A 27,451-nucleotide genomic window follows, 5' to 3' on the forward strand; every position below is an offset into this window, starting at 1 on the left:
TTACAGCAAAAGTTTATTTCATGTATGATCAATACATTGGACAATCATCCACTGAGCAGCACTTAGTTTGTCACCTGAAAATAAAGTTGTGGTTGGAGGGAGTATTTTGTTTCGTCTGTTTATTTATTTCCCTTTCCAAAATTTTCAAAATCTTAATTCTTAGTTTTATTCATTTGTTCATTGATTAATTGCTTACAAAAGAATGAATATTTCTCTGTTATATGTTTGACAGAGTACACACATTTATGCATTACCGTGAAACGGTTTTCTTCTCATCTGCAACCGTTAATTATTTGTTTCCTAATGAACCAAATATCTTTCAGGCAAATAACCTTTCCGTACACATTCTCAATGTTTTCTTCTTGTTTTTTGCTTAATTAAAGGATGAATCTATTACAATTGATTTTAATATATGAAGTAGCACCATGCCCTTGCTCATTCCACTTGTGTCACTTGGAATTGGGATGGTTTCGTATACCAAAAAATCTTACAGTAAAGATATTATCACCATTTTATCATTTTAAAATTTGTGACCTCATGGTTATTTGCCTGAAAGATATTTGGTTCCTGTTCCTGGTCGCATGCCCCCAGAAAAAAAGGAAGTAACATCTATGTAATGTCAAGACATCATTCAAAATTCTGAATAGAGGAAACTCTACAAGTTTTTGGAATATTTTTTTCCAAATATTTGAATTTTTGATTTGATCAAAGTCTTTCACCGTTGGAAAAGTTGGGGTGGGGCGGCTAGTGTGTAACATTAGTTCACGTTAGATCACAGAAGTTAAGCAAACTTGTCTGCAGCCAGTAACTGGATTTACGTCAAGACTGGAGGTTCGATTCCCGCACTCCACACAAACCTGTGGTTTAAAAAATATCTGAAGCTAACATCTGGTTAAACAGTTATGACCGCCTGACGGTTGTAGGAGGACAGAGGGGCGGCTGTCAACAACTCTTGCAGCTAAAGGGTGCGTAATTTCAACAAAACAAGAAAGGAGCTTTACATGGATTGATCCAATATCAGGGAATAGGAATAAAGGGAAAAGAAATGGAGCTGGTCTGGCATGAGAGCAGAATGTAACAGTCTGGTTTGCAGACCAGTACAGTAAACTTTACACACACTCTTCTGGTACAGACACACATCATGACTACAGTCAAGGAAATTGCAGAACAATGTTGTCAATTATAATTAAGCTTAAATAACGACTAGTTTATTGTAAACCTTAAGCAAGTAATATTCTTTGCATGAAAATTTGGCTGTATATTGTTTACTTAAATATATAAATAGTATACTACATGTATATTAAACTTATTTTTAAGTAAACAATTAACAATAAACAAATGTACTCTCCTAGACTGTACAAAAACCGAGATTCCTATGTACTGTATATACCTGCAGTACACACCTTCGGTACGGTAAACTTTACACACACTCTTTTGGTACAGACACACACACATGACGTTTCCGCCCCCTGATGATGATAAAGACTAAAGAGAGGAAAGGTGGGCAAGTAGGGAGAGTTGATGGTTGCCAGCCATAGGTACCTAGAGGTATTCAATCTGGGTGGACAAATGATTAGGAGCAATGAGTGTGGTGTTTCCTTTCTGTAAGGCACCCAGGCCTCATTCCAGTATATAAGAAGAATTCCTGCACTCTATACTATTCTCGGGAGTCGGGCCTAAGCAATCCCAAGGCAGCTGGAATCTTGTCAACTCTCTTCTCAGAACAAATGAAGCGTGGACCGATGAATGTGTTGACAGATTACAACCCCTCTTAAAAAAAAATGCTCATACCCCAAAGTTCATTTGAAGAAATAGGAGTACCTGCATTATCACTTAGTTTTAAAAAAATGAAGATAGAGATACCTTCCTCTACACTCTCTAGGCTAATGCAAAAAAAAATTCGGCTTAAGTAGAGCAGTGCATGTGTATATTGATATTGTTGATATTGTGTACATGATGGAAAAGTCAAAGCAAAGTTTATGTACAATTTAACTACCCCTTAGACTTAAGACTTAGCGGTGTCAATATCAGTGAAAATCAGATGAATGGGTTCTATGTACATGCAGTACAAGATTGTTTAGTTTAATATCAAGATCGAAAGCCTGGGTAGTGTCTAAATCCACCCCACCACGTCAGAAATAGGGCTGTAAACTATGTTAACAAGGTTTTTGTAGAAATCTTCTAAAATATTTGGTGGTGTTACCTTTTAATCAAAATATTTTTTCTACATGGTAGGCACTGCTAAACAATCTGCAAACTGAATGATGAAATAAATAGTTTAATTTTAAGTTCATTTAAGAATCATCAAAAAACATGTCAATTTATAAAGAAACCTTTGGTTTTTGTGTTTCAGTAGGACTACCAATGGGTGAAGCAGCTCTAGAAGCGTATGGTGTTATATCCAAACCTAGTTTTGCACGTTTTGAGATTAATAAAGGATTTTTTACTATTTAATAATTATTTAAACTGGTAGTTGATAGATATTCTCGTTATAACCTTGAAAACAAAGTAAAATAAAAATAGTAGATGCAAGACTAACTTTATCAAAATAATTATTTTTGAGTTTATAATTTATTATCGTTTTATGTATGTCACATTTTCTTTAAAAATGTTTTTAAAAAAAATTAAATTTAAATTTTAAAAAATTAAAAGATTGCGCCTAAAGTTTTTGAATAATAATGGAATAATCTGATAAATAGTCTGTAATGAATTCAGAAAATGTACCTTTAGAAAGTATATTTGCAACAATATCAGGATCAATATCCTCTCCATCCTTATCTTGAATCTTTTTTAAAGCAGATGCTACAATGCAGAGTCCTCCTCTTAATTCCTGCGTTAAAGGGACCGTTCACTTATTTGGGTAATTTCAGGGTAAATTAAACAGCCTATTCGCTCTTGATAGGTAAGAGTCTTACTTTTCAAAGACAACTGTGGCCGGAGAAAAAGCCGATTTTTCGTTCAGAATTCGAGCACAAAGGGACAGTCCCTCTCTATAGACACTAATTGATGTTTTTTTTTTCAGTATGTTGTGAATCAAAATAAATTTTGAATATAAAATTAAACTGTAGTATCTGATCGTTAATTGTAAATGTCATTATTATTTAATTTTTGTTGTTTTTAACTTTCTATTTCTAAAATAACACTATTTTATCGCATTCAAAATTGTGTATTGCTTGTGTAAAAAGCTGAATTGAACGCGGCATGACAAATGAAAAGTTGTGCACATCCGCGAACAAAATCTACAAAATCTACGAACCAAAATACGAGTAATGATTAATTGATTGTCGTTAGGACGTCGTCTTTGTATACATATTTTACATGTTTTAATACGAAAACGTAAATTTCTTGCTAACTCAAATATCAAAAGTTTTCATATTTTAGTTCATAATAACGAACACATAATGACATTAAAATATAATAAATTTAAATGTTATTGGGCTGCTGTTACTGAAAAAAACATCAAAGTGTCTACAGAGAGGGACCGTCCCTTTCCGCTCAAATTCTGAACGAAAAATCGGCTTTTTCTCCGGCCATAGTTGTATTTGAAAAGTAAGACTATTACCAATCAAGAGCGAATAGGTAGTTCAGTTTACCCTGAAATTACCCAAATAAGTGAACGGTCCCTTTAAACAAAATATTAATATTTCCTCTGTAAAGTATGTTAGCAATCTCAGTTTCCCAATAAAACTTGTTAGATGTTTGGCCTTTTATTTTGATTTAAAGGCACTAAGGTTGTTCAAAGATTAAAAATTTAACAACGTTTATGCAGCATCTTAAAATCTCTCTTTATGGAACGTTCCAAGCAAGAAATTAACCAGCAAACATTTTTTTAATCCTAAAGTTTTTTAGATAAAAAAATCGAGCCAACAGTCTTCTAAAATGTAAAAAAGTTTCAAGCTGGTTTAAAAAACGATGTATCAAACAACCGAATTCGTCCTTTAAGCAGCAGGCCTATTTTAAGACTGGCATAGGAAGCCAAATCGAATGTCGCATGTAAAAGGCTAAAAAAGGTCTTTGTTTAGTAATATTGTACCTTGGCCATATCAAAGATTTTGTCTGAATTATTCAAAACTTCTACTGATTGTGTGTACGGGTTATACCTAGACAAAAAAAAATATTTAATTCTTTATCTAATAGTTCTTTTCTTTCATTCGTAAAATTCTTTCCTTTCTTCGTAACTGTCTTCAAAATTCAAAAAGATACAACATTACCTTAACTGAACGTACAGGTGTCTCTAAAGATACAACATTACCTTAACTGAACAGGTTTCTCTAAAGAATTTGCAATTGTCCGCACAAACTCTTTTGCTTGCTCTATAGTCTCTGCACAACAAAACATTTTTTACAGGTTGTACCGAAAAAAATCGTTAGTCTTTTTTCAGAACAATTTTGTTTTGATTATTTTTTATATCCGCCTACTTTACTTATGCAATTTCTGAATGTTGAAGATCAGTTAACAGATCAGAAAAATCTCGGTTAAAACTTTAGATTAAGACTGGTTGTTTTTTTCGAGACACCTTGTATTCAAATTACTTTTTAAAGATCCCTTATATTTAATAGGAATATTTGTAGAAAACTAAATTTTTAAGACTACCGAACAGAAATCAACAATATTTTCATGCCTTGAAAATATGAAATATGCTATATTAGTTTTATCTGGATTTTGAAATTTAACCGTTTCAGCTTTTTACTTTTTCTTTGCTTGAATTTAAAGAATTTGAAAAGACTCATCATTTTTCAATATCTTTAAAGCCAATGAAGATCTAGAATTAAAGTTAAATTCTAAATATTTCTAGGAGTTTTTTTCCGAATCTTACCTGTACAAAAGTATTGATGTTGATAATCTGTGACTATAATTTCAGCAGAAAATACTGAATACAATTTACTGGATGATTTAGAGAAAACAAAATAAACAATTCCATTATATTGTATGATAAAGTTGTCATGAAAGGGTTCTAGATAATTTAAAATTCAACCTTAAATAATGTTAAGTTAAAAGATAATTAAAAGTCAGGCTAATACCTATATCTGAGGCCCTTAAGATTTATTTCGAAAAAATCGTCGCAAAGTGTAGTTAGCCATCAGTCAACAATTATTACATCTGAAACTTTATAACCCCTGTAGTTTTGCAACCTTTTACTATAAACCTTTGATATTTTATACTTAGACTATTTGATCTTTAAGATCTATTAGATCGTAAGGATTTTTTCATTATAAACATTCATTACAACATTTGTGCACATTATCAATATATGTAATTTTTTTCAGGAAATAAAGAGAATTTTTTGTTATCGATTTTTGAGACGGGGGTTCATTCTGTTGTGTGTCTGCTGTTGCAATCGGGAAATATTGTTGGAAAATATATATCCTTCAACGACTGATTCCAGCGGGCCTTTTGTCAGTTCATCTTGAGAATCTTGTTTTCTAGCTGTCAATACACATGCATTACCCCTCAAATTGTTGCTTCCCTTTTTTCCCATCTTGGCTAGATGTCTAATTTGATCAAACAAAAGTCATATCTGGATATGTTTTCAAATATGTTTCAGCTGTGAGAAAATTTTTTCTCTCCCTACCCCCACTTACCCCTCTTATACTGTTTTGAAATATAAATTTGTAATACTGTTTGTTAAATTGAGTGTTTGTCAAATATACAAGCTGTTGACTTCAAACATAAAGTTAGGTCAAATATTAGACATAGCTTAAAGTACAGTATATTTCACATGTACAATTGTTTAGAAATTGGGGAGGAATGATATGGGGGGGGGGAATTAAAGAAGTATTAAATATCTAAAAATTATAGTAGTATTCATCAATTCATCAATTCATCAATTCATCAATTAATCAATTAATCAATTAATCAATTTATCAATTTATCAATTTATCAATTTATCAATTTATCAATTTATCAATTTATCAATTTATCAATTTATCAATTTATCAATTTATCAATTTATCAATTCATCAATTCATCAATTCATCAATTTATCAATTCTTCAATTCTTCAATTCATCAATTCATCAATTCATCAATTCTTCAATTCATCAATTTAACATTTGATCAATTTATCAATTCAAAATAGGGGAAGTATTGTAAACGAATTCATCAATTCATTAATTCATCAATTCCTTAATTCATCAATTCGTCAATTCCTTAATTCCTCAATTCATCAATTCCTTAATTCATCAGCTCATCAATTCCTTCATTCATCAATTCATCAATTTATCAATTCATCAATTCATCAATTCATCAATTCATCAATTTTTCAATTCACCCATTCATCATTTGATAAATTTATCAATTCAATATAGTTTAAATTGTACATTACTTTTCACCATACAAATTGTGGTGGAACCGTTTGATAATAATATATATATTTTTTATGCTTAGATGATTAATTGATTGATTGAAGACGACTTAATAGTAATAAGAATGCCGCTGAGCATATTTTAAACTGAAACACACATTTTTTTAAATCAAAATAAAGACATGTTTTGTTTTTCTTGTTATTTGTTATATATATTTAGTACAAAGGCGGTTTCAGGAATTCGCAATTTTTAGTTCTGGTCTAAGTTTTAATGAAAAGTTATTTAAATTCTCTAGTTCCTTTCTTCTTAGTATATTCTGAAGTATTAAATATACACTGTTCAGTCGAAACCTTAAGAACCATTGAAAAAAAAAAGTTTCTGTGATTCAATCTTTTTAAAATTTTAGATTTCGATAGAAACTATTTATTTACACATTTTTGTTTGTCTGAACTTTTCATTTTGAAAGAAAAAAAGTTTCGCGGATATTTTTTTGGGGCCATTGAAGTAACAAAAAAATTACAAATTTTTAAAAAATATTGAAAAAACACCTTACAGGAGTGTTGCACAAAAAAGGTACAATATTTCACCAGGCGCCGCAAATCACACTTTTTTTTGACTCACCCTGTATATACAAGAGAAAACGTATATAATATATCTATAGATGTTATATTTCAGTTTTTAACATCACATTTCTTATTTAAAAAGAAATATATATATACTAGCCTTAGAGGGCGCTTCGCGCCCATATCTTCTAAATTAATTGTAAACATGTTCTCTTTGTGTACATCGTAAAACAAAACAAAAATAATTCGCGGATTTTCACAAAAAATTTCGTGGATTTTCAAAATTTTCAAAAATTTAATGAAGATCGAATTTTGATGGAGACAAATATTTGAAATTTTGATCATTCAAAAACCTTCCCTGTGGTCACGTGATGTTCCACAAAAAAATAAATTTGGGCCCGATCGGTTCAGCTGTTTTGACGTTTATTGGATACAAACAGACAGACAAACAAACAAACAAACAAACAAACCCCCAGACAAGCCAAATTTATAGATAGATAGATAGATAGATAGGTAGATAGATATATTGATAGATAGATAGATACATAGATATATAAAGTCTAAAATACATGTATCTGTGTACAGAACGAACTTGCAATTACAAATTGATGATTATATTAACAGTACAAGTATAAAGCAATTAGGTGGACAATAGCTCTTGGCTGTTTTGATTTTTTTCCCACCTAATTTTAATAATAATAACAAAACTTTTTAAGTAAATAGATTTAAGGAGAGATCATGAGGCAATATATATGATAATTAATAGATGTTATATATTTATATATAAGAGACAGCGTATATAATATATCTATATATGTTATATATATCCAAGAGAAAACGTATTTAATATATATAAAGATGTTATATATATAACAGAGACAGCGTACATTATATATTTTTAGATGTTATATATATATACAAGAGACAATATATATCTATAGATGTTATATATATATATATACAAGAGACAACATATATCTATAGATGTTATATATATATATATATATATATGCACACCAGCACATCTTGCTGGATTCAAATAAATTTCTTTTCTGTTTAGTATCAAAAATTTGTGAGATAAACCTTCCGGAAGAGTAGAGTAAAATGGCAATCTATTTTCTCAATGAATATCTACTGTACTTTTGTCTTTTAATCCAGTTTCCTGAATTTGTCTCTAGGGGAAGAAGTGAAACACTGCCATCCTAGACATGTTTTATTTAATAGTAAAATATATTTAAGTTTTGAAACCTAGAGCTTGTAAAAATTCGAAATTTTCATTTAAACTTTACTTAAGTTAAATGAATTCTGAATGAATTTCACCTGTATTCCCTGCATTGTATGTTCTAGTTCTGCAGCCGAGGAGAGAAGGCCAGCTCCAAATACTTTGAAATCATTCCCTTCTCTAAAATGTGTTAAAAACAAAAACAAAATCCTTTGTCCTCAAATGCCAAAAAAAATTAGACACTTGATAAAATTGTTGTGTTTCTTATACATTTATTTAAACTAAAAAAATAGTAATATAATAAATGCATATTAAACAATAAAAAATGTTTACTTGCATATTCCAAACTCGACCGTAAAGAAGTAACATGATACGAGTTTCGAGATTTCGTTGTCAGACACTCCCAATGATGCCAAGCCTATCTCCTAAATCGCGTCAAGTTGAAATTAAGGCTGCAGATAAACCGGCCCTACTACCCCTGGGCCCTATCACATACACTTGCATGCATTTACAATTACACATTCAGATTCGTGCTGTCGAGGCGTATTACAACCTGAAACAATGTGAACAACAAATAACATGGAAAAATAGTCTTTGTTCTAATTTCTATCATATCGATTTTTTCTTCTCTTTTTCCTAAAAAAGGATTATGTGTACCTTATAAAACTGGAGCCTGAATATATTCACAGTTGATATTTATCTGGATTCAACACTTTTGTTATTTTATAAAGAGATGACTTTTACCTGGCTAAACTGTGCAAAGCTTGAATCCGCAAACATTGGCATATGTCCCAATAGTTCATGACAGCAGTCAGGCTCAGGTGTATAGAAGGGATCACTGGAATGTCTAAACAAGCATAAAATTCAAGGGCTAAAATCTTAACCTGGCTGTTTGAACCTCTATCATTGTCAAATTCAACAAATCTCGTGAAACAGCCACCAATGTAGAATCCCTATAATGCAGCCCACCAAGGGCCAGTACAAAACCCTATCATCACCTAATGTAAAGTATTAAATTTAATCAACTAGAAATATAAACAGAATGATGTGGTGGTTTTGATAGCTTACATTACACCATTTCTTATAATTTGGTGCTATTGTTTTTATAAACATTAAACTTGTACTGCAACTTATAAAACATTATATATTTCACCTGACCTTGCATTACGAGTTTCCTTCACTGTTTTTAAAGTCCCTAACAATGCTACAATTTTTATTTATTTACTGTTAACGTGTACATTTTTTTACAAGATTTAACAGTCTTGGTTGCCCTATTGGCATTTACTACATCATCATCATCTTAAAATCTTCAATTCTATGAATCCCCAGTAAGGTATTCAGGTGGTCATGTGGGGGTGACTGGTTTTTGTCACAATAATCCTCTTAAAATGCATTTGTCTTGTGTTTATATCCCAGCAAGAACGGGAAATGACCAAGGAAGTCTAAAATTGACTTAAAAGACATGGGGATATGACGTCCTCAAGACCCATATTACTCCTTAAGAGCTAGTCATATTTAGACCGAAAAGACAAGGTTCCGTACACTGTTCATGAACTGGGATATCAGGTTACTGATTGCATTTGTCTCTGCAGGGGTCCTTTGTGTGTGTAAATATTTTTGTCTGACTATCGCCACATTTGTTTCTCCAACAGCTGTTTTTAGCTGTTCTCCAACCACCCCCACCTCCCTGCCTTCGTCTTATATTTGCTTACACAAGACATCCGACGGCATCCTCAAAAAATTTTGTTGGACCCCAGACTGGTTCTTTACAGTCCCTGGCAATTCAGGGCGAACACTGGCCCCCCCCCCAGAAAAAAAAAAAAATTCTTTTCAATAGGATATCCTGAGGGCGTCCTCAAGAAGCATCTTATGGATGTCATACAAAAAAGATTTAGGGGTGTCGGTAGCATGCTAAAACCTTGATTTAGTCAGAGTATAAGCTTGTTTATAAATCCTATTTTAAGATTTTTCAGTGAAATAGCGGGGTTTGGGTTGAAATTCTTAACTAAAACATAACATTGAAACCACTGAGAGACTTCTCTGTCAAAAAAAAAAAATTTAAGTGGCCAATACCTTCTTTTGAAAAATTATTTATGTTTAGATAAATCTTGCAATGCAAAATTATTGTTTTAAAGAATTATCTAAATTTAAAAAGAAATATTATTATATGATTTTTTTAAATTTTAAGTAGTTTACCTTATATACTGTGTACAGTGAAACACTCTGAAGGCCAAGCCAGCCAAGAAATCTCTTGGAGAAAGATATCCTGCTACTGGGCGGATCTAAAGATGAAACATCAGGAAATTACAAGTTCTAAAAATGCATTTCTTTCCTCTCTAAAAAAGTTCTTTGTAAAAATCAATTTTATCTTCCTTTCAAACACTGCAAAACAACGCTATAGCATTATATAGTTACCTTGCGATCTGCACACTCTGTGCGATATAAATTTAGCTAATGTTGATATGTCGCTAAAGGAAGCAGCTATTATTCTACCACACAGAATGTGCAATTTATCTATTATCTGATTGTAATTTTCCTGTTCAATGTTATATATATATTTCTGTTGAAGCAATGGCATTTTTTTGCAGTGTATTCTCGAACTTTCTAGATACATGTTACGCACTAATGTCCTAGCACATCCATGTGTACTTGGGCGATAAACACTTTAATAGATCATTATAATAGACTAGGCAGGCCTATATTTGCCTGTTCAATGGACCTAAGTAAAGCATTTGACATGGTTTCTTGGGCTAAACTATTTCCTAATCTTTTAAAAAGAAAAATATCACCTTTGATATTAAGATGCTTAATACATATTTACTCGATATCAAATGTGTAATGTGAGATGGGGGAACATTATCTCTCAACCTTTTAATGTGAAAAATGATGTACGCCAGGGTGCAGTTTCCTCACCTTTATTGTTTTGTGTCTATATAAATGATCTGATTATTCAACTTAGAAATCTGAAAGTTGGTTGTCAACTAAATTGCGTATACCTAGGAATCTGGGTTTATGCGGATGACATTATATTATTATCTCCGAGTCGATCTGGACTACAGTTAATGACTAATGTTTGTGAAAAATTTGCTAGTCTTCATCAGTTAAAATTTAGCACAAATGTAGATGTTTCCAAATCAAAAACAAAATGTATAGTTGTAAGTAACCCTGTCATGAATACTGATAATATTTGCCTGATACTTTTAAATAATTTACCCTTACCCTTATAATGTATTTGACTTTTAGTAGATCTAAGTAAACAGGATTTAAGAACTGTTTTATGTAAAAATCTTGAATCTATTCCACAAGATTGTAATGTACAATCTAGAAATCTAAACAAATTTTGCGTGAAACAAAATATGTTATACAATCATATTCCTTTAGACCAAGAATAGAAATTACCCATTCTTCATGAATTACTTAAAATTGAAGAAGATAATTTTGTTCTAAACAACTTTGATGATAATGAGATCGCAACCATGATCAACTTTTAATGTTCCGACTAGAAGCTATATTTATATACTTTATTCTTGTTTTTGTCTTATCATATTGTACCACTTTACCTTTAATTGTGTACGAAATAAATCTATAATAAAAAATAATTATCAATCCATCATTATTGTTAAGATATTAATTAATAAGTAGACATGGTATTCTATTTATTTAAAACATCCTTTTGTCAGGATTTCATGTAAATGGATAAGATAAATCCAATACAAGGTAAAAGTTTAATGCTTAAATTTTTCTAAATATTTTTTTTCTTACCTGAAATCCTGTCTTAGACTTAAGATATCTAAATAAGAGAAATATCTTAATATGTGACCATAAATTTTATTACTTGGTCCTAAATAAAAAGGTTTGGTAGTTTAAAAATTTTAGGGGTATGTTATAAAAAATGCCTTTTTATGAAGAAATAATCTAATAAAATTATCAATCATGTATATCAACCATCTTACCAACCAGAAAATATGCTTACCAAAATCAATCCCACCAACAGTTGTTCAACCAAACAAATATAGAACAAAACTAACAATGCAACTGTTACCTGTTGATATCATCCAGCTGAGGTATATTATCCTCTCTATAAATCAATATTAATCTTTTAAAAAATATCTGTGGCAAATCATAGTTAATGAAAAAATAGTTTCCCATTAAAACAATAAGTCAAGGAAAATTTAGATTTTATTTTTAAACTTAAAATATTATATTTAATATTCTGCTTTTGAAATAAGATTAAATTTTAGAACTAATTTATCTAGCTTTTTGCTCAGTCCACAAATTGAAAATAATTGAGTATACTAGAATCAGAAAAGTGCCTACTAATATCTGTTCTGTATCCGAACAAATAATTAGAAAGAATTCATATCTAAATGTTTTTTATAGGATAGATGATAGTTACACAGAATGGTTTTCTCTTCTGTTCACACCCCTGCTCCCACTTTGATTATTTTCTTCTGACAACTACCAACATATCTTGTTTTCAGAATACTCCATTTTTGTTCTCGAAATCCTCATATTGTTTTGTTGGAAAAATGTAGAAATTTTTTTTTTGTATCCTCCATTACTGCCAAACTTTACTGGTCATGTGACCCCAAGATTCAATATTTATATTTCAGCGGCAGGGTCTTTCATAGTTTATTACTCAGCCTTTTTTTTTTACTTCTAGGTCAAATTTGTGATTAGTCAGAGGATCACATTGCATTTTCTGCTGCTTTGTCTCCACCCCATCAATTTTGACATATTTTATATTCTTTCTAGAATTATTTTCTGTCTCCTTATTAAGGACAGTATTCTGTCTAAATTAGTGTTTATGTTTTTGGGACTGTCTTCAAAATGTTGTAATGATGTCGAGGATGCCAGGATGTGTAGAAGGCTTTTGAATTCAGGAAGTAAAGGATATTGTGTTTACCCATTGAATGCACAGGTTTATACAAATGGGAAGCCTTCTATTTGGTGTAATGCACTTTCCCAAAGTCATTTTCCCAAAGGTTAGTTGTTAGGCCCTCTGAGGCACAATGGGAGCTGAGCACTGCGACTAGGACGGGCTAGGGGGCCAAGCCCAATGGTTAACACAGGCTGGGGTCCAAGAGCTGTGGCTAGGACATACTTGGGAAGTTGCCACTTGGGAAATTGCACATTTTGGAAGTTGCCACTTAGGAAAATATCCTTGGGAAGTTGCCATTTGGTAAGTTTCCATTTGGGAAAAATCCTTTGGGAAAGTACCTAACATCTTAATGTCTACTTAGACCCAAGTAAAGCTCAAGTCAAGACTAGGATTTGGGATGGCATTAGATTTAGTAAAGACCAACCAGTTTGGGGTTTTCACTTTTGAAAATATTTGTGGTGTCAAATTTGATCAAAGGTTTTATATAAACATACCAAGAAAATAATGTATCTACGTAAAAATGAAATTTTTGAAATTTACATCTCCTTGTTACAGATGATCTGTCTGCTACAGAGAAGAAGCTCTCTAGGCAGTCTCTTATTAGTGGAATCATAATCAATTTTGACTTGGGTTTACCTGCGCAAAAGTCTTTTTTTCAGGTCTGGGTTGACTCGCGTTTAAGCTTTTAAAATATCATCTCTGCCATTTAACTGCTCATTTATGTCCTTTAATTTAATACTAGGTGACCTTGAGCCTAGCGTTTTATTTTATTATGATTTATTGATTTATGATTATTAGATTACAGATTATATGTGACTAATAATTAAATGTATACATAAGTTGTGAACTAACAACTTTAATTCTTCTCTAATGTTGTCTTCTTCACAATCCCCCAGCTATAACAGGAGATGCTGCAGACATATATATATGCAGATATTGGTCCAACTTGTCAAAATTGGATTTGGATTTTAATTGATCTTCTTCTCGCATTCTTTTCAAAGTTGCAGTAGGTTTTGTAAACCATTTCAGGTAGGAGATAGAAGCAGAAAAACATCGCAGTAGGCCACAACACCAAGAAAGAGATTCACAATGTAGCACAATCTCTAAGCTTTACTAGCAACCCGTTCATGTAAATAGACAGCAAGCCAACTGAAAAATATAATTTTTAATGATTTGTTTTTGATTGATATTTGTTTAAACAAAATATTCATTTAAAAATCAAAATTTGAATATACAATAATACATTCATTGTGAATTGACAAGTAGATAATTAGTGAGCTCACAAATAAAAGTATCCTACACTGCAAAAAATCATAGTTAATTACATTCAAATCTCGAAATTCTTTCTATTGCAAAGATTTGGTGTTGTTTGGGTTTTATATTGTTCTACCAGGGGTTGTAATCTGGCAGCACATTCATCCATCACCATTCACTTGGATCAATCCACTTAGAGCTTCTTTCTTGTTGAGTAGAAAGCTTGCACCCTTTCACTGCGAGAGATGTTGACAGCCGCCCCTCTGTCTTCCTACATCTGTCAGGTGGTCATAAATGGTTAACCAAATGTCGGCTTTAAATGTCTTTGAAACCACAGATTTGTGTGGAGTACAGGAATCGAACCAGTGAACACCAGTCAGGGCACCAATCCAGTTACTGGCTGTGGACAAGTGTTCTTAACTTCAGTGATCTAACGAGAACTGGTGTCACACACTAGCCACCCTACCCCACCAGAATTCAAACTTAATTCTCTCAACCCTTCATTATGTTTAGGACCTGGATAGAGTTAGCACTCATCAGCAGGATCTCCACGCACAACATACACCAAGCTTGCCAAGACAGTCTGGCACACAGTTTTCAAAGATGATTTCTTCTCAACCTTAGCTTTGGTTTCATCCTCTCCATTAATAAATTCATCAAATCTTATGTTTTTTTTTATATCAAACTTAGATTTTTTATAAAATTGAAGATCAAAATGAAGTATGGAACATGTAAAAATGGTTGAAAAAATTAGTATGGTCTTTTTTTCTGGGCGTACCATATTTTATAAGTAGTCTTTATCATTTAGTCTATGCGCAACTTCTTTTTTTCTTTTGAGAACAACTTACTATATTTCTAATTATTTAGAAACTGTTCAATACTGATTATTATTCCTATAATGGCAAGTATCCACAAGTTCCACCCAGTTTTCAAGAAATTCCTTGCATGCATATCTGAAACCAACAAAAATTCATTCATAATTCAGGAAAAGAAAAAAACATGATGGAAATTGAGAGGTTTTCTGTCTTTAAGTCTTAGTAAGTCTTAGAATTATAAAGATGCATGAAGTTGTGATTTTTTCAATTCTTTTACGCTTTCATTTTCCTCTCACTTTATTATTTTTTGGTTTCTTATTTTAGCTCTTACCATATTCCTTTAAAGGGTGTGGAAAAAGAATTTTAAGCACACCTGAGATGAAGTTCCCTTAATTTTCGTAGTATTTGTCCCCAGGTCTCAACTTCTTCTGTCGTGTACTAAATAGTCTTAACTTAGAGACTCTTTGTCATTTTGGGAAGTATTTAGAATGAACTATAAATAGGGAAGCAAATACAAAACGTATCATCACTAAATATATCCCAAAGAAACATATCCAATTACAACATATCAAAACAGAACATATCCAACTACTAAACATATCAAAAAACAGAATTTCAAATTACAAAACATATAAATTTCTTATCAATTTTTATACAATACATATCAAATACAAAACTTAATAACTATATTTAAGTAATGGTTAAAATTCAAATCTTGAATTGTATTTAATCGCAAAAGTTGAATGAGGTAACGAAGATATAACACAATCATTAACATAGAGGTGAATTATTGTGGAATATAGCAAAAAATGAGCTTGAAAAAATACTTTTCTCCAACAATTTAAAAAATTAGTTTTTGATAAGTTTTTCTTTTACTATTTGTCTTTGATATGTTTTGGATTTGACATGTAAATAGTATTATGATATGTTTTGTATTTTGATATGTTTTGTTTTGCAATGTTTTGTATCCTGATATGTTTTTTTCTGATTGATTAATTATGTGCTGATATGTTTTGTAGAAGAAATGTTTTGATTTGATATGTTTTATATACATTGTGTTTCGTTGGGATATGTTTAGTAATGATATGTTTAGTATATGCTCCTAAATAGGCACTATGATAATATTGCTTAAAGGAAAATAACAAAAAAGTTAAAAGATTTTTTGCATTGAACGAAAAGTGTTGAATTCTTCAGATTTTTATCTTGAGGTCTTCAACCGATCTGAGTAGTGAACTAGGAAGGGTTTTATGAAACTATAAAACCTCGTCATTAGTAATCTATAGTGCATAATATGTATTGCATATACTGTATATCTTTTAATTCAACTTTAACTTTAACTTTAACTGTGAGAAATGCAAATATTTTCATAATAGGAAAACCTTTGAAGAAATAAATCTAGTGTGACACCAAATTTTGTACAGGCAGCGTTTGGTACTAATAATTGATAGAAGGCTGAGATTTTGCATGCAGCCTCTAATTTTGGTCATCTACATAGATCACGAAATTTGAGATCGGAGGTCATTGACCTTAATTTTGACCTTCATGAACTCAGAAAATACCCGAAAATACCACTTTTTTCACTGTAATTTAATTATTATTAGTTATAAGACACGTTTTCATATTTTTTGCTAACATATATGTCATACACTGATATAGACAAATATATCCGACCTCCATTTTGACATCCCTTCGATAATGACCTCCAAAAATGGTCAAAAATTAAATCAAAGAACAGTAGTCATGTGAGATATCAAATCTTAGGTTTTTTGGAGTTCAGCTTCCATTCTGATACCCCTATTTGGGCTTAGATGATTCTGGAGGTCGTGACCTCCAAAATTTGCTGACCTCTGGAGGTCAAAACATGATATCAATGAAATTAAGTCACATGAGGTATCAAATCATAGTTTTTTTTGGTGTTCTCCCGGTAAAACCCCAAGTCACCCTGTTCCGACTAAAAGTTTACTTTTATCATGCGGAATCAGTAGACTAAAAGTTAAGGGTCGGGTTTCATACCCCCCTCTGCGCATTACCCCCCGTCGTAAATCATTTTGTTGCATGTGTTTGATTTTATTAGTTACAGCTGATAGCCGACAGATTGGACAGTTTGCTAACTTATTTAGTCTCTTTTAGGTAACACACGTCAACTTGAATTATCAGAGTTTAGATGTCACTCAGATAAAAGCATGTCATTGATAAGCGCCTCCAAAGGTTGCCTTAACCAGATCTCTTCGGAAATGATTCCTTTTTTCAGTGTAAACTTCTCATCATAGACCTAGCCATAGTTTGTTATGATTTAAAAGAGTCTTAAAAGATATATAAAACATCCTGAGAGAAAATTTAGTACATTTTCTTAATGAAATTATTAAATTTTTTAATTTTACGGAAAACTTTTAGAGACACCTAGTGGTTTTAAGTCAACAGCTTGTATATTTTACAAACACACAAAATTAGACATGCACAAACATATGCATTTGTTAACAGAGTGCAGGGGTAAGGGGGGGGGGGTAGAGGAGGGGGAATCTTCTCACAGCTTAAAACATATTTGATATTTGATCCAGATGTATCATGAGGGGTGACTTTTTTCTAACTAAACTAGACATATAGCCAATAATGGGGAAAAGGTAAGCAGCATTGGAGAGGGTAACTCATGTGTTAATTATGCAGGATATATTGAGGTATAACTTTTTGGTAGGGTTGTCAGCTTAATTATACATCCAGACTAAAAATGGAAATAGGGAAGTGGGGGGGAAATATATTTACAAAACTACCGAGATTCCATACAAGTAAAAACATGTGTTATGTATTAAGGTATAACTTTTCTAGTCTGGTTTTCAACTAAATTATACATCCAGGCTAAAAATGGAAATAGGGAAGTAGGGGGGGTAGTGGGGGAAAATATATTTACAAAATTGTATCAAGTTACAGAGATTCCATGCTTCATCTTGATTTTGTCGACCAGTAAGTCAGGAAAGTCGCAGTAGTCTATGAATTAGACCTCTGGGGTTTTACAGGCCAGATTCCATTCTGATACCCCTTTTTGACCTCAGATTATCCTGTAGGGCGTGACCTCCAAGATTGTCTTATCTCTGGAGGTCAAAAAATAAAATCATTGAAAACAAGTTATGTGAGGTATCAAATCATAGGTTTTTTTGGTGCTCTGATTCCATTCTGATACCTCTTTTTGACACGTTTTTACCCCTTTTGAATCCACAAAAAAATTTATCTTCATTGATTTTATTTTCTGACCACCAGAGGTAAGCAAATTTTGGAGGTTACGACCTTCAGAATCATCTGATGTCATGACTTATGTGTTAGCAAAAAATAAGAAAACATGTCTGATTAACTTAAAATAATTGAATTAGAGTAAAAAAGTGGTACTTTCCCGTATTTTCTGAGTTCATGGAGGTCAAAACGGAGGTCAATGATCTCTGATCTCAAATTTTCATCGTGATTAATATAGATGACCACAACTAGAGGCTGCACTCAACATTTTAGCCTTCTATCTCAATCATTAGAACCAAAGGCAGCCTGTACAAAAATTGTTGTCACAAAGGGTCGAATTGCCCCCCTTTTACCTTGACTCTCGGTATGGTTTGTCCATGTCGGTAGATGAGCGCCAAATCTCCAAAAAACTTCCTTCTCTTTCTAAATTTATAGATTCAAAGTCCAAGAAATGCCTTTCACAAATTTTTAGAGGTGCCAAATATTACAAAATATAAGAAATACCATTTTCATATAAGAAGTTTTATGAAATTAAATTAGGAAAACGCCAATGTCAAATGTTAAAAAGATTTGTTTTCATATATAGGCCAACGGGTTCATCCACACTTTCGGGGCTAACCCATTGCGTCGATAGAAAAGATTGTGCCAATTTTAAATGAAGATTGAATACCCATTTGGGCATTTAAGAATATTTTTTAATTAATTGTTCACCTGTACAACGGATCCTTAAAACCAGGATGATCTGCATCTGTACATTAGATACAAAATCATACATTTTTTAATTTGAAGCCATATGATTCTTACTAATTGCATTTTTAACCATAAAATTTATGATAAGCATTTTTCTACCAAAAAAGAGACTGTAGATTTGTTCAAATATTGGGCCTAACAAAATATATTTACTTAAGAAACGTTTAATTCAATTTAATGTATGAAGTCCCTAGGTCTGTCCCATACATGAGAACCTTTTGGCAGAGATCCAAGTCGCCAATACACTTAGGAAAATGGATCATCCCAAGATCCTGTTGACATATACAATAAACTAACATTAATCATACAAAAAAAAACACAAATTGTAACTTAAACTCAACTTCCCTAATTATTTTTATCAATGTATACTTTGAAAATCCACCATTCATAAAGTAAGTAATTATTTATTCATGAAATATTACAAAAATATACAAAATTAAGTTTTCAGGAGAAAATATTTGAAAACCTCCAAAAAAATGTATTATATTTATAACATGAGAATAAGAGAGTTCATTGAGTGCATAGTGGAATTATGAAGAAAACTTTATCATATAAATGAAACCAACAATACAAACGTTAAATAAAAAATTATTTCGACGTGAAACTTTGAAACTCCTTATATTGAATAAATAAAACTCTAATAATGCTTGCCTCCGAAACTTCTTTAACAAGAGGAGCTCTGTCCACTAGACCGAGATCAATACCCTGAAAGTATGTACATTTGTAAGTATAGATAAAGTAAATATGTATTATTTTTTTTATGTTGGGACTCTCGAGATCAAGCTTTGATCTCCATCTTGTGCAGAGTCTAAAACTAAAGAATGCGCGAATTTTTTGAGGTTAAAAGTTCTGTAAAATAATGAGTAGCTACTGAAATATTAAACTTTCTCAATTTCAAATTTGAATTTCCCGGGAAAAATCTTAACCAATCAGAGAAAAATATTTACGGAGCATTATTACCAAAGTATCGGTAATCAGCTGTTTTTTAAATTTTAAATTATTTACGTGACGGAAAACAAAACATATATCCAGTTACAACCGTATTTTGGGTTTACGTGCAAACATTAATTAATCTAAAACGTGAAATTTATGAAATCAAGGTTTTTACTTTTAAATATATCGTAATTAGTTGAATGCCGCTTAGCGCTGAATGATGATAGACAAGATTTTATCCCTTGTTTAAATTTTAACTCGTCAATTTGGGGGAGTTAAATATTTAACCACAGGGTTAAATATTTAACCTCATGGTTAAAGTTCAGGTTTAAATTAAGTCAGAAGTGGCATTTAACCATGAACTTAAAATTTAAGTCAAAACTTTTCGTTCTTTAGTTTTAAATCTGGCCTATAGATTTTTATTGATTTAGATACATAAATATATTTCGACTAATGATAACAAAGAAGGAAGTGCTCCGCAATCTTCTCACAAAGAAATGAACAGATCATTAAGGAATCTCACGTTTTTTATAGCCCCTATACCTGTGCAACCTGATGGTGTAAACTCTTGATATTTCAAATTTAGATTATTTGATCTGTCAGAATTCTTAGTTTGAAATATCTAAGGTCTACGACACTGGGTTGCAAAGATATAGGAATTTAAAAATCAAAGCTGGTTGTAAAGAATCAATTCCTTTCTTAAAACTATTATAAACTCATATACCATTTATCAGGACCTATCTAGCCAATAAGGGCTGTTTGAAATGATAGGTCCTATACAAAAACAAATTTAAAAATTATAAATTTATTACAAACAAAAGCAAAGCAAAGATAGTTGGCTAGGAGTAAATAAGGATGGAGGATATGAGTGGAGGGGAAAAGGAAAAAAGTAATGACGCACTGCTGATATTCTTGGAGTTATTAGTATATATATTTGTATATTTGTATATTTGTATATCACAGAAAATTTAATCACTCTATTGAGATCAATCGTTGAAATTTGCGCCATTTCAAACAAAAGTTTTTACTTCAGTTAGTATTTTCGAAAATAATCTTTGCGTTTCAAAATATTTCAGCTTTTCAAAATATTGATGCGTCGTCATTATGATCGGTGTGAATATGAAAAACTTTGATTGTTAAAATTGTCATTGATTTCAAAGATTCCAACAATTATGCTTTTTAACAACTTTTAAATTTTATGCTTTTACTTTTAAATTCTTGAAAAACCATTCAGAAATATTTGAATATTTTACCGTAAATGTCTAAGGAAACTTAAACAAAGGAATTGAGCTTTTGCCGCAAACGCAAACTTTGTTATCTAAATATCTTTGCAACCCAACGGTCTAAACCTTTGATATTTCAAACAGATTTTATGAGGTAACACAATTCAATGTTTAAAATATCAAAGGTCTACATCATTATTCGATTGCAAAGATATAGTAATTAGAAAATAAGAGTGTGTGGCAATAAGTCAGTTCCTTATTATCTACTAGATTGAGAATTGAGATTTAAAAACACCTGTAAAATTTAGATACTCCTATGGCCGAATTTAAAGAATTTAAGCGGCGGTTTAAATTTAAGCCGCGGTTTAAAAATGGTTGGTTCCACTTAAAAATGTATCAAATATTTCAAGATTAAGGCCGGCGCTTAATTTAAACCGGGGTTTGGCGGATTTAACCCACGGCTCAAATTCTTTAAATTCCATCTTAAAGCACATAACTCTTGACTTTACTTACCTTCAATGTTTCAGTAAGATGCTGTATATCATCCCAATCTCTTAATAATCAACCCATTTGTTTTGCTTATACGCGTGTTTTACTGTGTTGGGTAATTTAATTAAATTTGAAATCATTTAAATTTAGGCAAAGAATTAATGTAAAAATGGTTTTTTTATTTCTCTAAAAGCAAAATATTCCTAGCATTTTCACTGTTGATCTCCAAATATATTTCAAAGTCCTTCTCATTCTTGAAAGATAAAAATTATCAAAAAATAGAAAAAGAAATTCGCAGATTTTTCGATTTTTTCTTGGATTTTGAGAAGTCTAAATTGTTTAAGGCAAATATTATAAATTCTGAACATAGTATCTGTGTAATGTGTATAGTAGTAACTGTTTATTCATTGTAACGACTAATAACATCATGTACCATTTGAGTTTTGAATGCTTTACCTTCAGGCTTAGCTGCTTATTATGTTTGGCATGCCAATTCTATATACCGAATAAAAATATTGAGTACCACTGACTCACTGAGACAATAAACGGTTTTGAAGTTGATTGCTTTAAACTTTAATTAAACTAAAAATTGGCGTGATAATTAAGACACTTAAAAGGGTGTTTAAAGAGAGATTTACTAGTTTTTTTTTTGTACAGACATCCGTTTAATTTGCATCGAGGTTGCTGCTGGACAATGTTTTTAGAATGGGAAATACAAGGTCGTCATGCAAAAACATGATTACACATTAGAAAAGTTTTTTTATGTTTTTCATGTAATCTATCCCTTAAACATTAACGAAATTTTTCAAAAATTGCCTGTTCTATTTTGCTATAGAAGATTCATTTCGTTCGTTGACGATTAGAAAATGTACGAGTCATTCCGTACTTTAACAGAAACAGAATTTTCCGTTAATTCTTTAAAAGTACATTACCCAGCCACACCCCATACCACATTTAATAATAATGATGGTGAATTTATTTTTTTGGTGTACAAAAATGAATTCTTTCTAAAATGGGGGCGAGCAAAAGCTATAGTGCCAAGAGCCCCATAAATGGACTTAATAAATTTAATAAACACTATATCAGGTATGTTAGCTGAAGTGGCCCTGGAGTTCCCCAAGAAATTTAGAAGCATTAAAAAACAAATCGAATTAAAAAGAAAAAAAAGAGAATTTTGAAGAAAAAAAAGTTTTTTAAAACCTATGTTACCCCCGGTGTATTCAAGGGTTCCCTAAAAGAATGTCAGCCAATTCGGTCCAGCCGTTTGGCCAGCTAGAGCTAACATATAAATATATAAATATTATACATATATGAGCGAAAAGCTTTATTATGTGAAGATGATTGATACGAGTGTTGTTTTTTATACGAGTGTTATTATTGATACAAGTGTTGGTTTTGATATGAGTGTTGGTTTTGATATGAGTGTTGTTTTGATATGAGTGCCGGTTTTGATACAAGTGTTGGTTTTGATTCGAGTGTCGGTTTTGATACGTGTGCTGGTTTTGATACGAGTGTTGGTTTTGATACAAGTGTTGTTTTTGATACAAGTTTCGGTTTTGATACGTGTGCTGGTTTTGATACGAGTGTTGGTTTTGATACGAGTGTTGGTTTTGATTCGAGTGTTGGTTTGATACAAGTGTCGTTATTGATACGTGTGTTATTTTTGATACGAGTTTTGTTATTGAAAGCAAGTGTGCGATTGTATCAAGGTGAAGAGATATGTTGAAAATTCATAATTAAGTTTAAAAAAATAAGAATCATATACAGTTGGATCCATTAAAATGTGGAATGTGAAAAGGATTTCAAAAATTCAAATGAAAATCATAGGAAGAAATTGTTCAATGTGCAATGAACATTGAACAAATAGAGACGCGTACACAGGATTTTAGTCAGGGGGGGGCAAAGTTGTCGACCCCCCCCCCGCTTTAAAAATGCTGTTATTCTATATTAAGTGTACTTCATTTACCCTATGTAGTGGCCATTTAGTCCCAATTCAAGGACTATATGTATAATGTACCCCTCTGTTTAGTTTTGTATTACCATCTGAAGTCCTGATTAGTCTCCTGAGACTACTCCCCTTTATAGTCCACTGTAGTCACGTTTCAAGGACTATAAACAGTGATAAAGAGAAAACTCCAAAATAGGAAGACGACTTCATAGCAATATGTAAGTGTATTTGATGTTGTAGAAAGCAAATAGTTTTACTGGACACTTATTAATTCCCATAAGGGTGTGCTTACACTGAACAATTTCTGTTTCCTTTGCTAATTGGACTATTTACAGTCATAATTTGAGTTTAGAAGTCGTCTTCCTATTGAATAGTTCTCTGGATATCACTGTATTATAATGTATCCCTCTTTACATATAGTTCTGTATTACCATCTGAAGTCCTAATTTGTGTCCAGTGACTATTCCCATTTCTATTCCACTATTTCTAATTCAAGGTCTTCATATTATAATGTATTCATCTGTTATAGCTCTGTATTATACCCTCTGAAGCCCTTGATAGTCTTTGAGACTACTCTCCTTTCTAGTCCACTGTAGTCATAATTCAAGGACTACATATTATAATGTATCCCTATTCCCTCTGTATAGTTCTGTATTATTCTCTCAAGTCCTGAGACCTTTGTAGTCCACGGAATATGTATTAAAATGTATTCTTCTGTATTTGCTAAAAGCTTGCATAATGCATATAGCTATAGTGGGGGCTGGGAAATTTTAGGTGAAAGGGAAATACTAATGCAATTTTATAGTGGGGGCTGGGAGATTCTAGGTGAAAGGGAAATACTAATGCAATTTTATAGTGGGGGCTGGGATATTCTAGGTGAAAGGGAAATACTAATGCAATTTTTTTTAAAGGAAAGTAGATTTCCAACTCTTCCTTTTTAAGGGGGGAAAGTATCCCTTTGATGATGAGGCCAAGCCCTTTTTTTTACCCAGAACACCTGATTTCAACCTTTGCCCAGAGGGGGGGGGGGGGGGAAAAAGGACTACTGTGCGCATAATTACAAATATGAAATTGATAACAATTTTTAACAATTGATTCATAAATTGTGACAAGTCTATTACACCAGGTTTGCCCATATAGGTTAAGATTTAAATTATAATAGCCCTCTCATGAGTGTCCACACAAACATTCAGCCCAATCGCTCCATCCTTTTTGCCGGCTATAACTCTCCTTTAACTCAAATATTCCAATTCTAATATATCTACAACCTGTTATTGTAAGCCTTATTTATATTTCAAATGTTAAATTATATTAGATTAACTTACATCTTTAAAGTTTGAATAATCGAAGGTTAACTCATTCAAGTTTCAAAGATATAGGAATATGATTAGTGGTTGAGGAACGCATACAAAAAATTGATATTGTTAGCAATATGAATGTCATTTTGGGTGCATGGAATTTTTTTTAAAATCAAAGGTCTGCGGCTTCGAGTTGCAAAGATATAGAGATTATACAAACTTCAGTTTGTAACAAGAACTCAGTTCCTTTTAATAATATACATAATTTAATTCCTGCCTGGTCAACATATTATGTAGATATAATATATATGTGTATCGTATATATTTCATATCAGGAATTAAGATGACATATGTATTTTATTTCTTAAAGCAAACAAACCTTTTAGAGTTTTATGATAGATCTATGGTATTTTAGCTTTACAATGGGAAATGAGAGCCTTAACAGATATTTAAAGATAATTGATTTAGTGGACTTTTTTATAATTTAATATAATTTAACACGATTTTAAACCACACCGACGCTGGCCGGTGCTATATGCTCTATAATGCATAGTATTGAGTAAATGATTAAAAAAGTTTAAAGTTTTAATTCTTCTTGTTTAATGTGTACTTTAAAGGAATATGCAAAACTAAAGGTTTAGACAGACCTGTAGGTAAGGGTGGGGGGTGTTAAAGCACGTAACGACAAGAAATCAAAATGTTCGACAATTGGATATGATGAATTAGAGTTTCTTATCAAATTTCAGAAATTAAGTATTTTCAAAAATTATTGTTTTGAAAACTTTTTCCTGCACTTTTACTAAACTATCAAGTTCATGCAAATATCTGTAAGTTTTACAAATTCCTTTCTTAAGTTAATAAATTTCACTCAGTTGTGAAGAATTTTCTCATTCCAGTGCAGTTAAAGTAGCTGAGCCTCAGGCACGCACTAATTTTCTAATCCCCAATTCTTGCAACCAAATGTCATAACTATTATTAAAAACAACACTCGTATCAATACCAACACTCGAATAAAAAACAACACTAGTATCAAAAACAACACTCGTATCAAAACAAACACTTTTATCAAAACAAAAACTCGTATCAAAAACCGACACTCGTATCAAAACAAACACTCGTATCAAAAACAACACTCGTTTCAATAACAACACTAGTATCAAAAACAAAACTAGTATCAAAACCAACACTAGTATCAAAAACAACGCTAGTATCAAAACCAACACTAGTATTAAAACCAACACTAGTATCAAAACCAACACTAGTATCAAAACCAACACTTGTATCAAAACCAACACTCGTATCAAAAATAACACTCATATAAAAAAACAACACTCGTATCAAAATCAACACTCGTATCAAAAACAACACTCGTATCAAAAACAACACTCGTATCAAAAACAACACTCGTATCAAAAACAACACTCGTATCAAAAACCGACACTTGTATCAAAAGTAACACTCGTATCAAAAACAACACTAGTATCAAAAACAGCACTAGTATCAAAACCAACACTAGTATCAAAAACAACACTAGTATCAAAAACAACACTAGTATCAAAACCAACACTAGTATCAAAACCAACACTCTTATCAAAAACAACACACGTATCAAAACCAACACTAGTATCAAAACCAACACTCATATCAAACCCAACACTCATATCAAACCCAACACTCATATCAAACCCAACACTCGTATCAAACCCAACACTTGTATCAAACCCAACACTCGTATAAAAAACAACACTAGTATCAAAACCAACACTTGTATCAAAAACAACACTCGTATCAAAACCAACAATCGTATCAATAACAACACTTGTATCAAAACAAACAACAATCGTATCAATAACAACACTCGTATTGAAAGGCATCCAACCAGGTCGACTGGCCTACCCAAGCTGGTTCAACACACCCACATACCTGACACAGCTTGTGACCAGACATGAAAACAAAGGGAACAAAGTCAATAATGATAAGGATTGGGAACAGAACGTTATTATCTTCAGCATTCTCTGATCAAACATGGATTGGATCGGAGACCATTGTATTTATTTGATTTGAATATTTTTATCTCTTTTAATAGTATTTTTATAGGCTGATCGCTGCTGGTTTGTATCCTTCACCTTTTATGTATTTTAATTTAAGAACACAAAAATATACATCAATCTGCATGTAAAAAAAAGCGTGAATCCAATTTTCAAAAAGTTTGTATCTGACCACTAACAATTACTGTCAGCTGTCTTAGGTATGATGTTTCAGTAGGTCCGAAGTAAAGTAGGAAGAAAATGGCGTCGTTCCTAACTTGGCGGAGGGGGGGATAGATAAAACTCCTAAGAATGCGCGATACCGGATAATATTTCTTTAATTCTCTCTCTCTATGACAGCTTGCCATGACAGCTTGTTTCTATAGATAGTACGGGTTAAGGATGGTTATTATGAATCTGATACAATAAGGTTGATTTTAATTTGATACGAATGTTAGTGATTGATATTATGACTGTGAGACTGGTTGGATTTTTGATACGAATGTTGATTTTAATTTGAT

General features: G+C 31.8%; 1 protein-coding gene across 4 annotated transcripts in view; it reads right to left on the minus strand.

The window, feature by feature from the left end:
• The window catches only part of LOC111699592 (tryptophan 5-hydroxylase 1), a 47,949-nt gene continuing 20,498 nt past the window's right edge, over positions 1-27,451 (minus strand). For 3 of the 4 annotated variants that reach the window (XM_023470296.1, XM_023470297.1, XM_023470298.1), the window contains 22 exons: positions 21,861-21,910; positions 21,682-21,721; positions 19,664-19,717; positions 19,203-19,284; positions 18,974-19,010; positions 18,616-18,685; positions 15,414-15,478; positions 15,119-15,178; positions 12,132-12,167; positions 11,852-11,879; positions 10,286-10,371; positions 8,834-8,936; positions 8,423-8,514; positions 8,188-8,269; positions 8,030-8,069; positions 4,817-4,870; positions 4,253-4,322; positions 4,034-4,100; positions 2,725-2,830; positions 2,334-2,407; positions 2,204-2,257; positions 1-74 (listed from right to left, as the gene is read on the minus strand). In XM_023470296.1, the coding sequence (XP_023326064.1) occupies positions 2,225-2,257; positions 2,334-2,407; positions 2,725-2,830; positions 4,034-4,100; positions 4,253-4,322; positions 4,817-4,870; positions 8,030-8,069; positions 8,188-8,269; positions 8,423-8,514; positions 8,834-8,936; positions 10,286-10,371; positions 11,852-11,879; positions 12,132-12,167; positions 15,119-15,178; positions 15,414-15,478; positions 18,616-18,685; positions 18,974-19,010; positions 19,203-19,284; positions 19,664-19,717; positions 21,682-21,721; positions 21,861-21,910 (1,329 nt within the window). In that variant the 3' untranslated portion in view covers positions 1-74; positions 2,204-2,224. Of the gene's footprint in view, positions 75-1,454; positions 1,884-2,203; positions 2,258-2,333; positions 2,408-2,724; positions 2,831-4,033; positions 4,101-4,252; positions 4,323-4,816; positions 4,871-8,029; positions 8,070-8,187; positions 8,270-8,422; positions 8,515-8,833; positions 8,937-10,285; positions 10,372-11,851; positions 11,880-12,131; positions 12,168-15,118; positions 15,179-15,413; positions 15,479-18,615; positions 18,686-18,973; positions 19,011-19,202; positions 19,285-19,663; positions 19,718-21,681; positions 21,722-21,860; positions 21,911-27,451 lie in introns of those variants that run through there. The other variant, XM_023470299.1, reaches the window with a different exon arrangement.

This window comes from Eurytemora carolleeae, unplaced genomic scaffold (assembly GCF_000591075.1).
Source record: "Eurytemora carolleeae unplaced genomic scaffold, Eaff_2.0 scaffold364, whole genome shotgun sequence".
NCBI lineage: Eukaryota > Metazoa > Arthropoda > Copepoda > Calanoida > Temoridae > Eurytemora > Eurytemora carolleeae.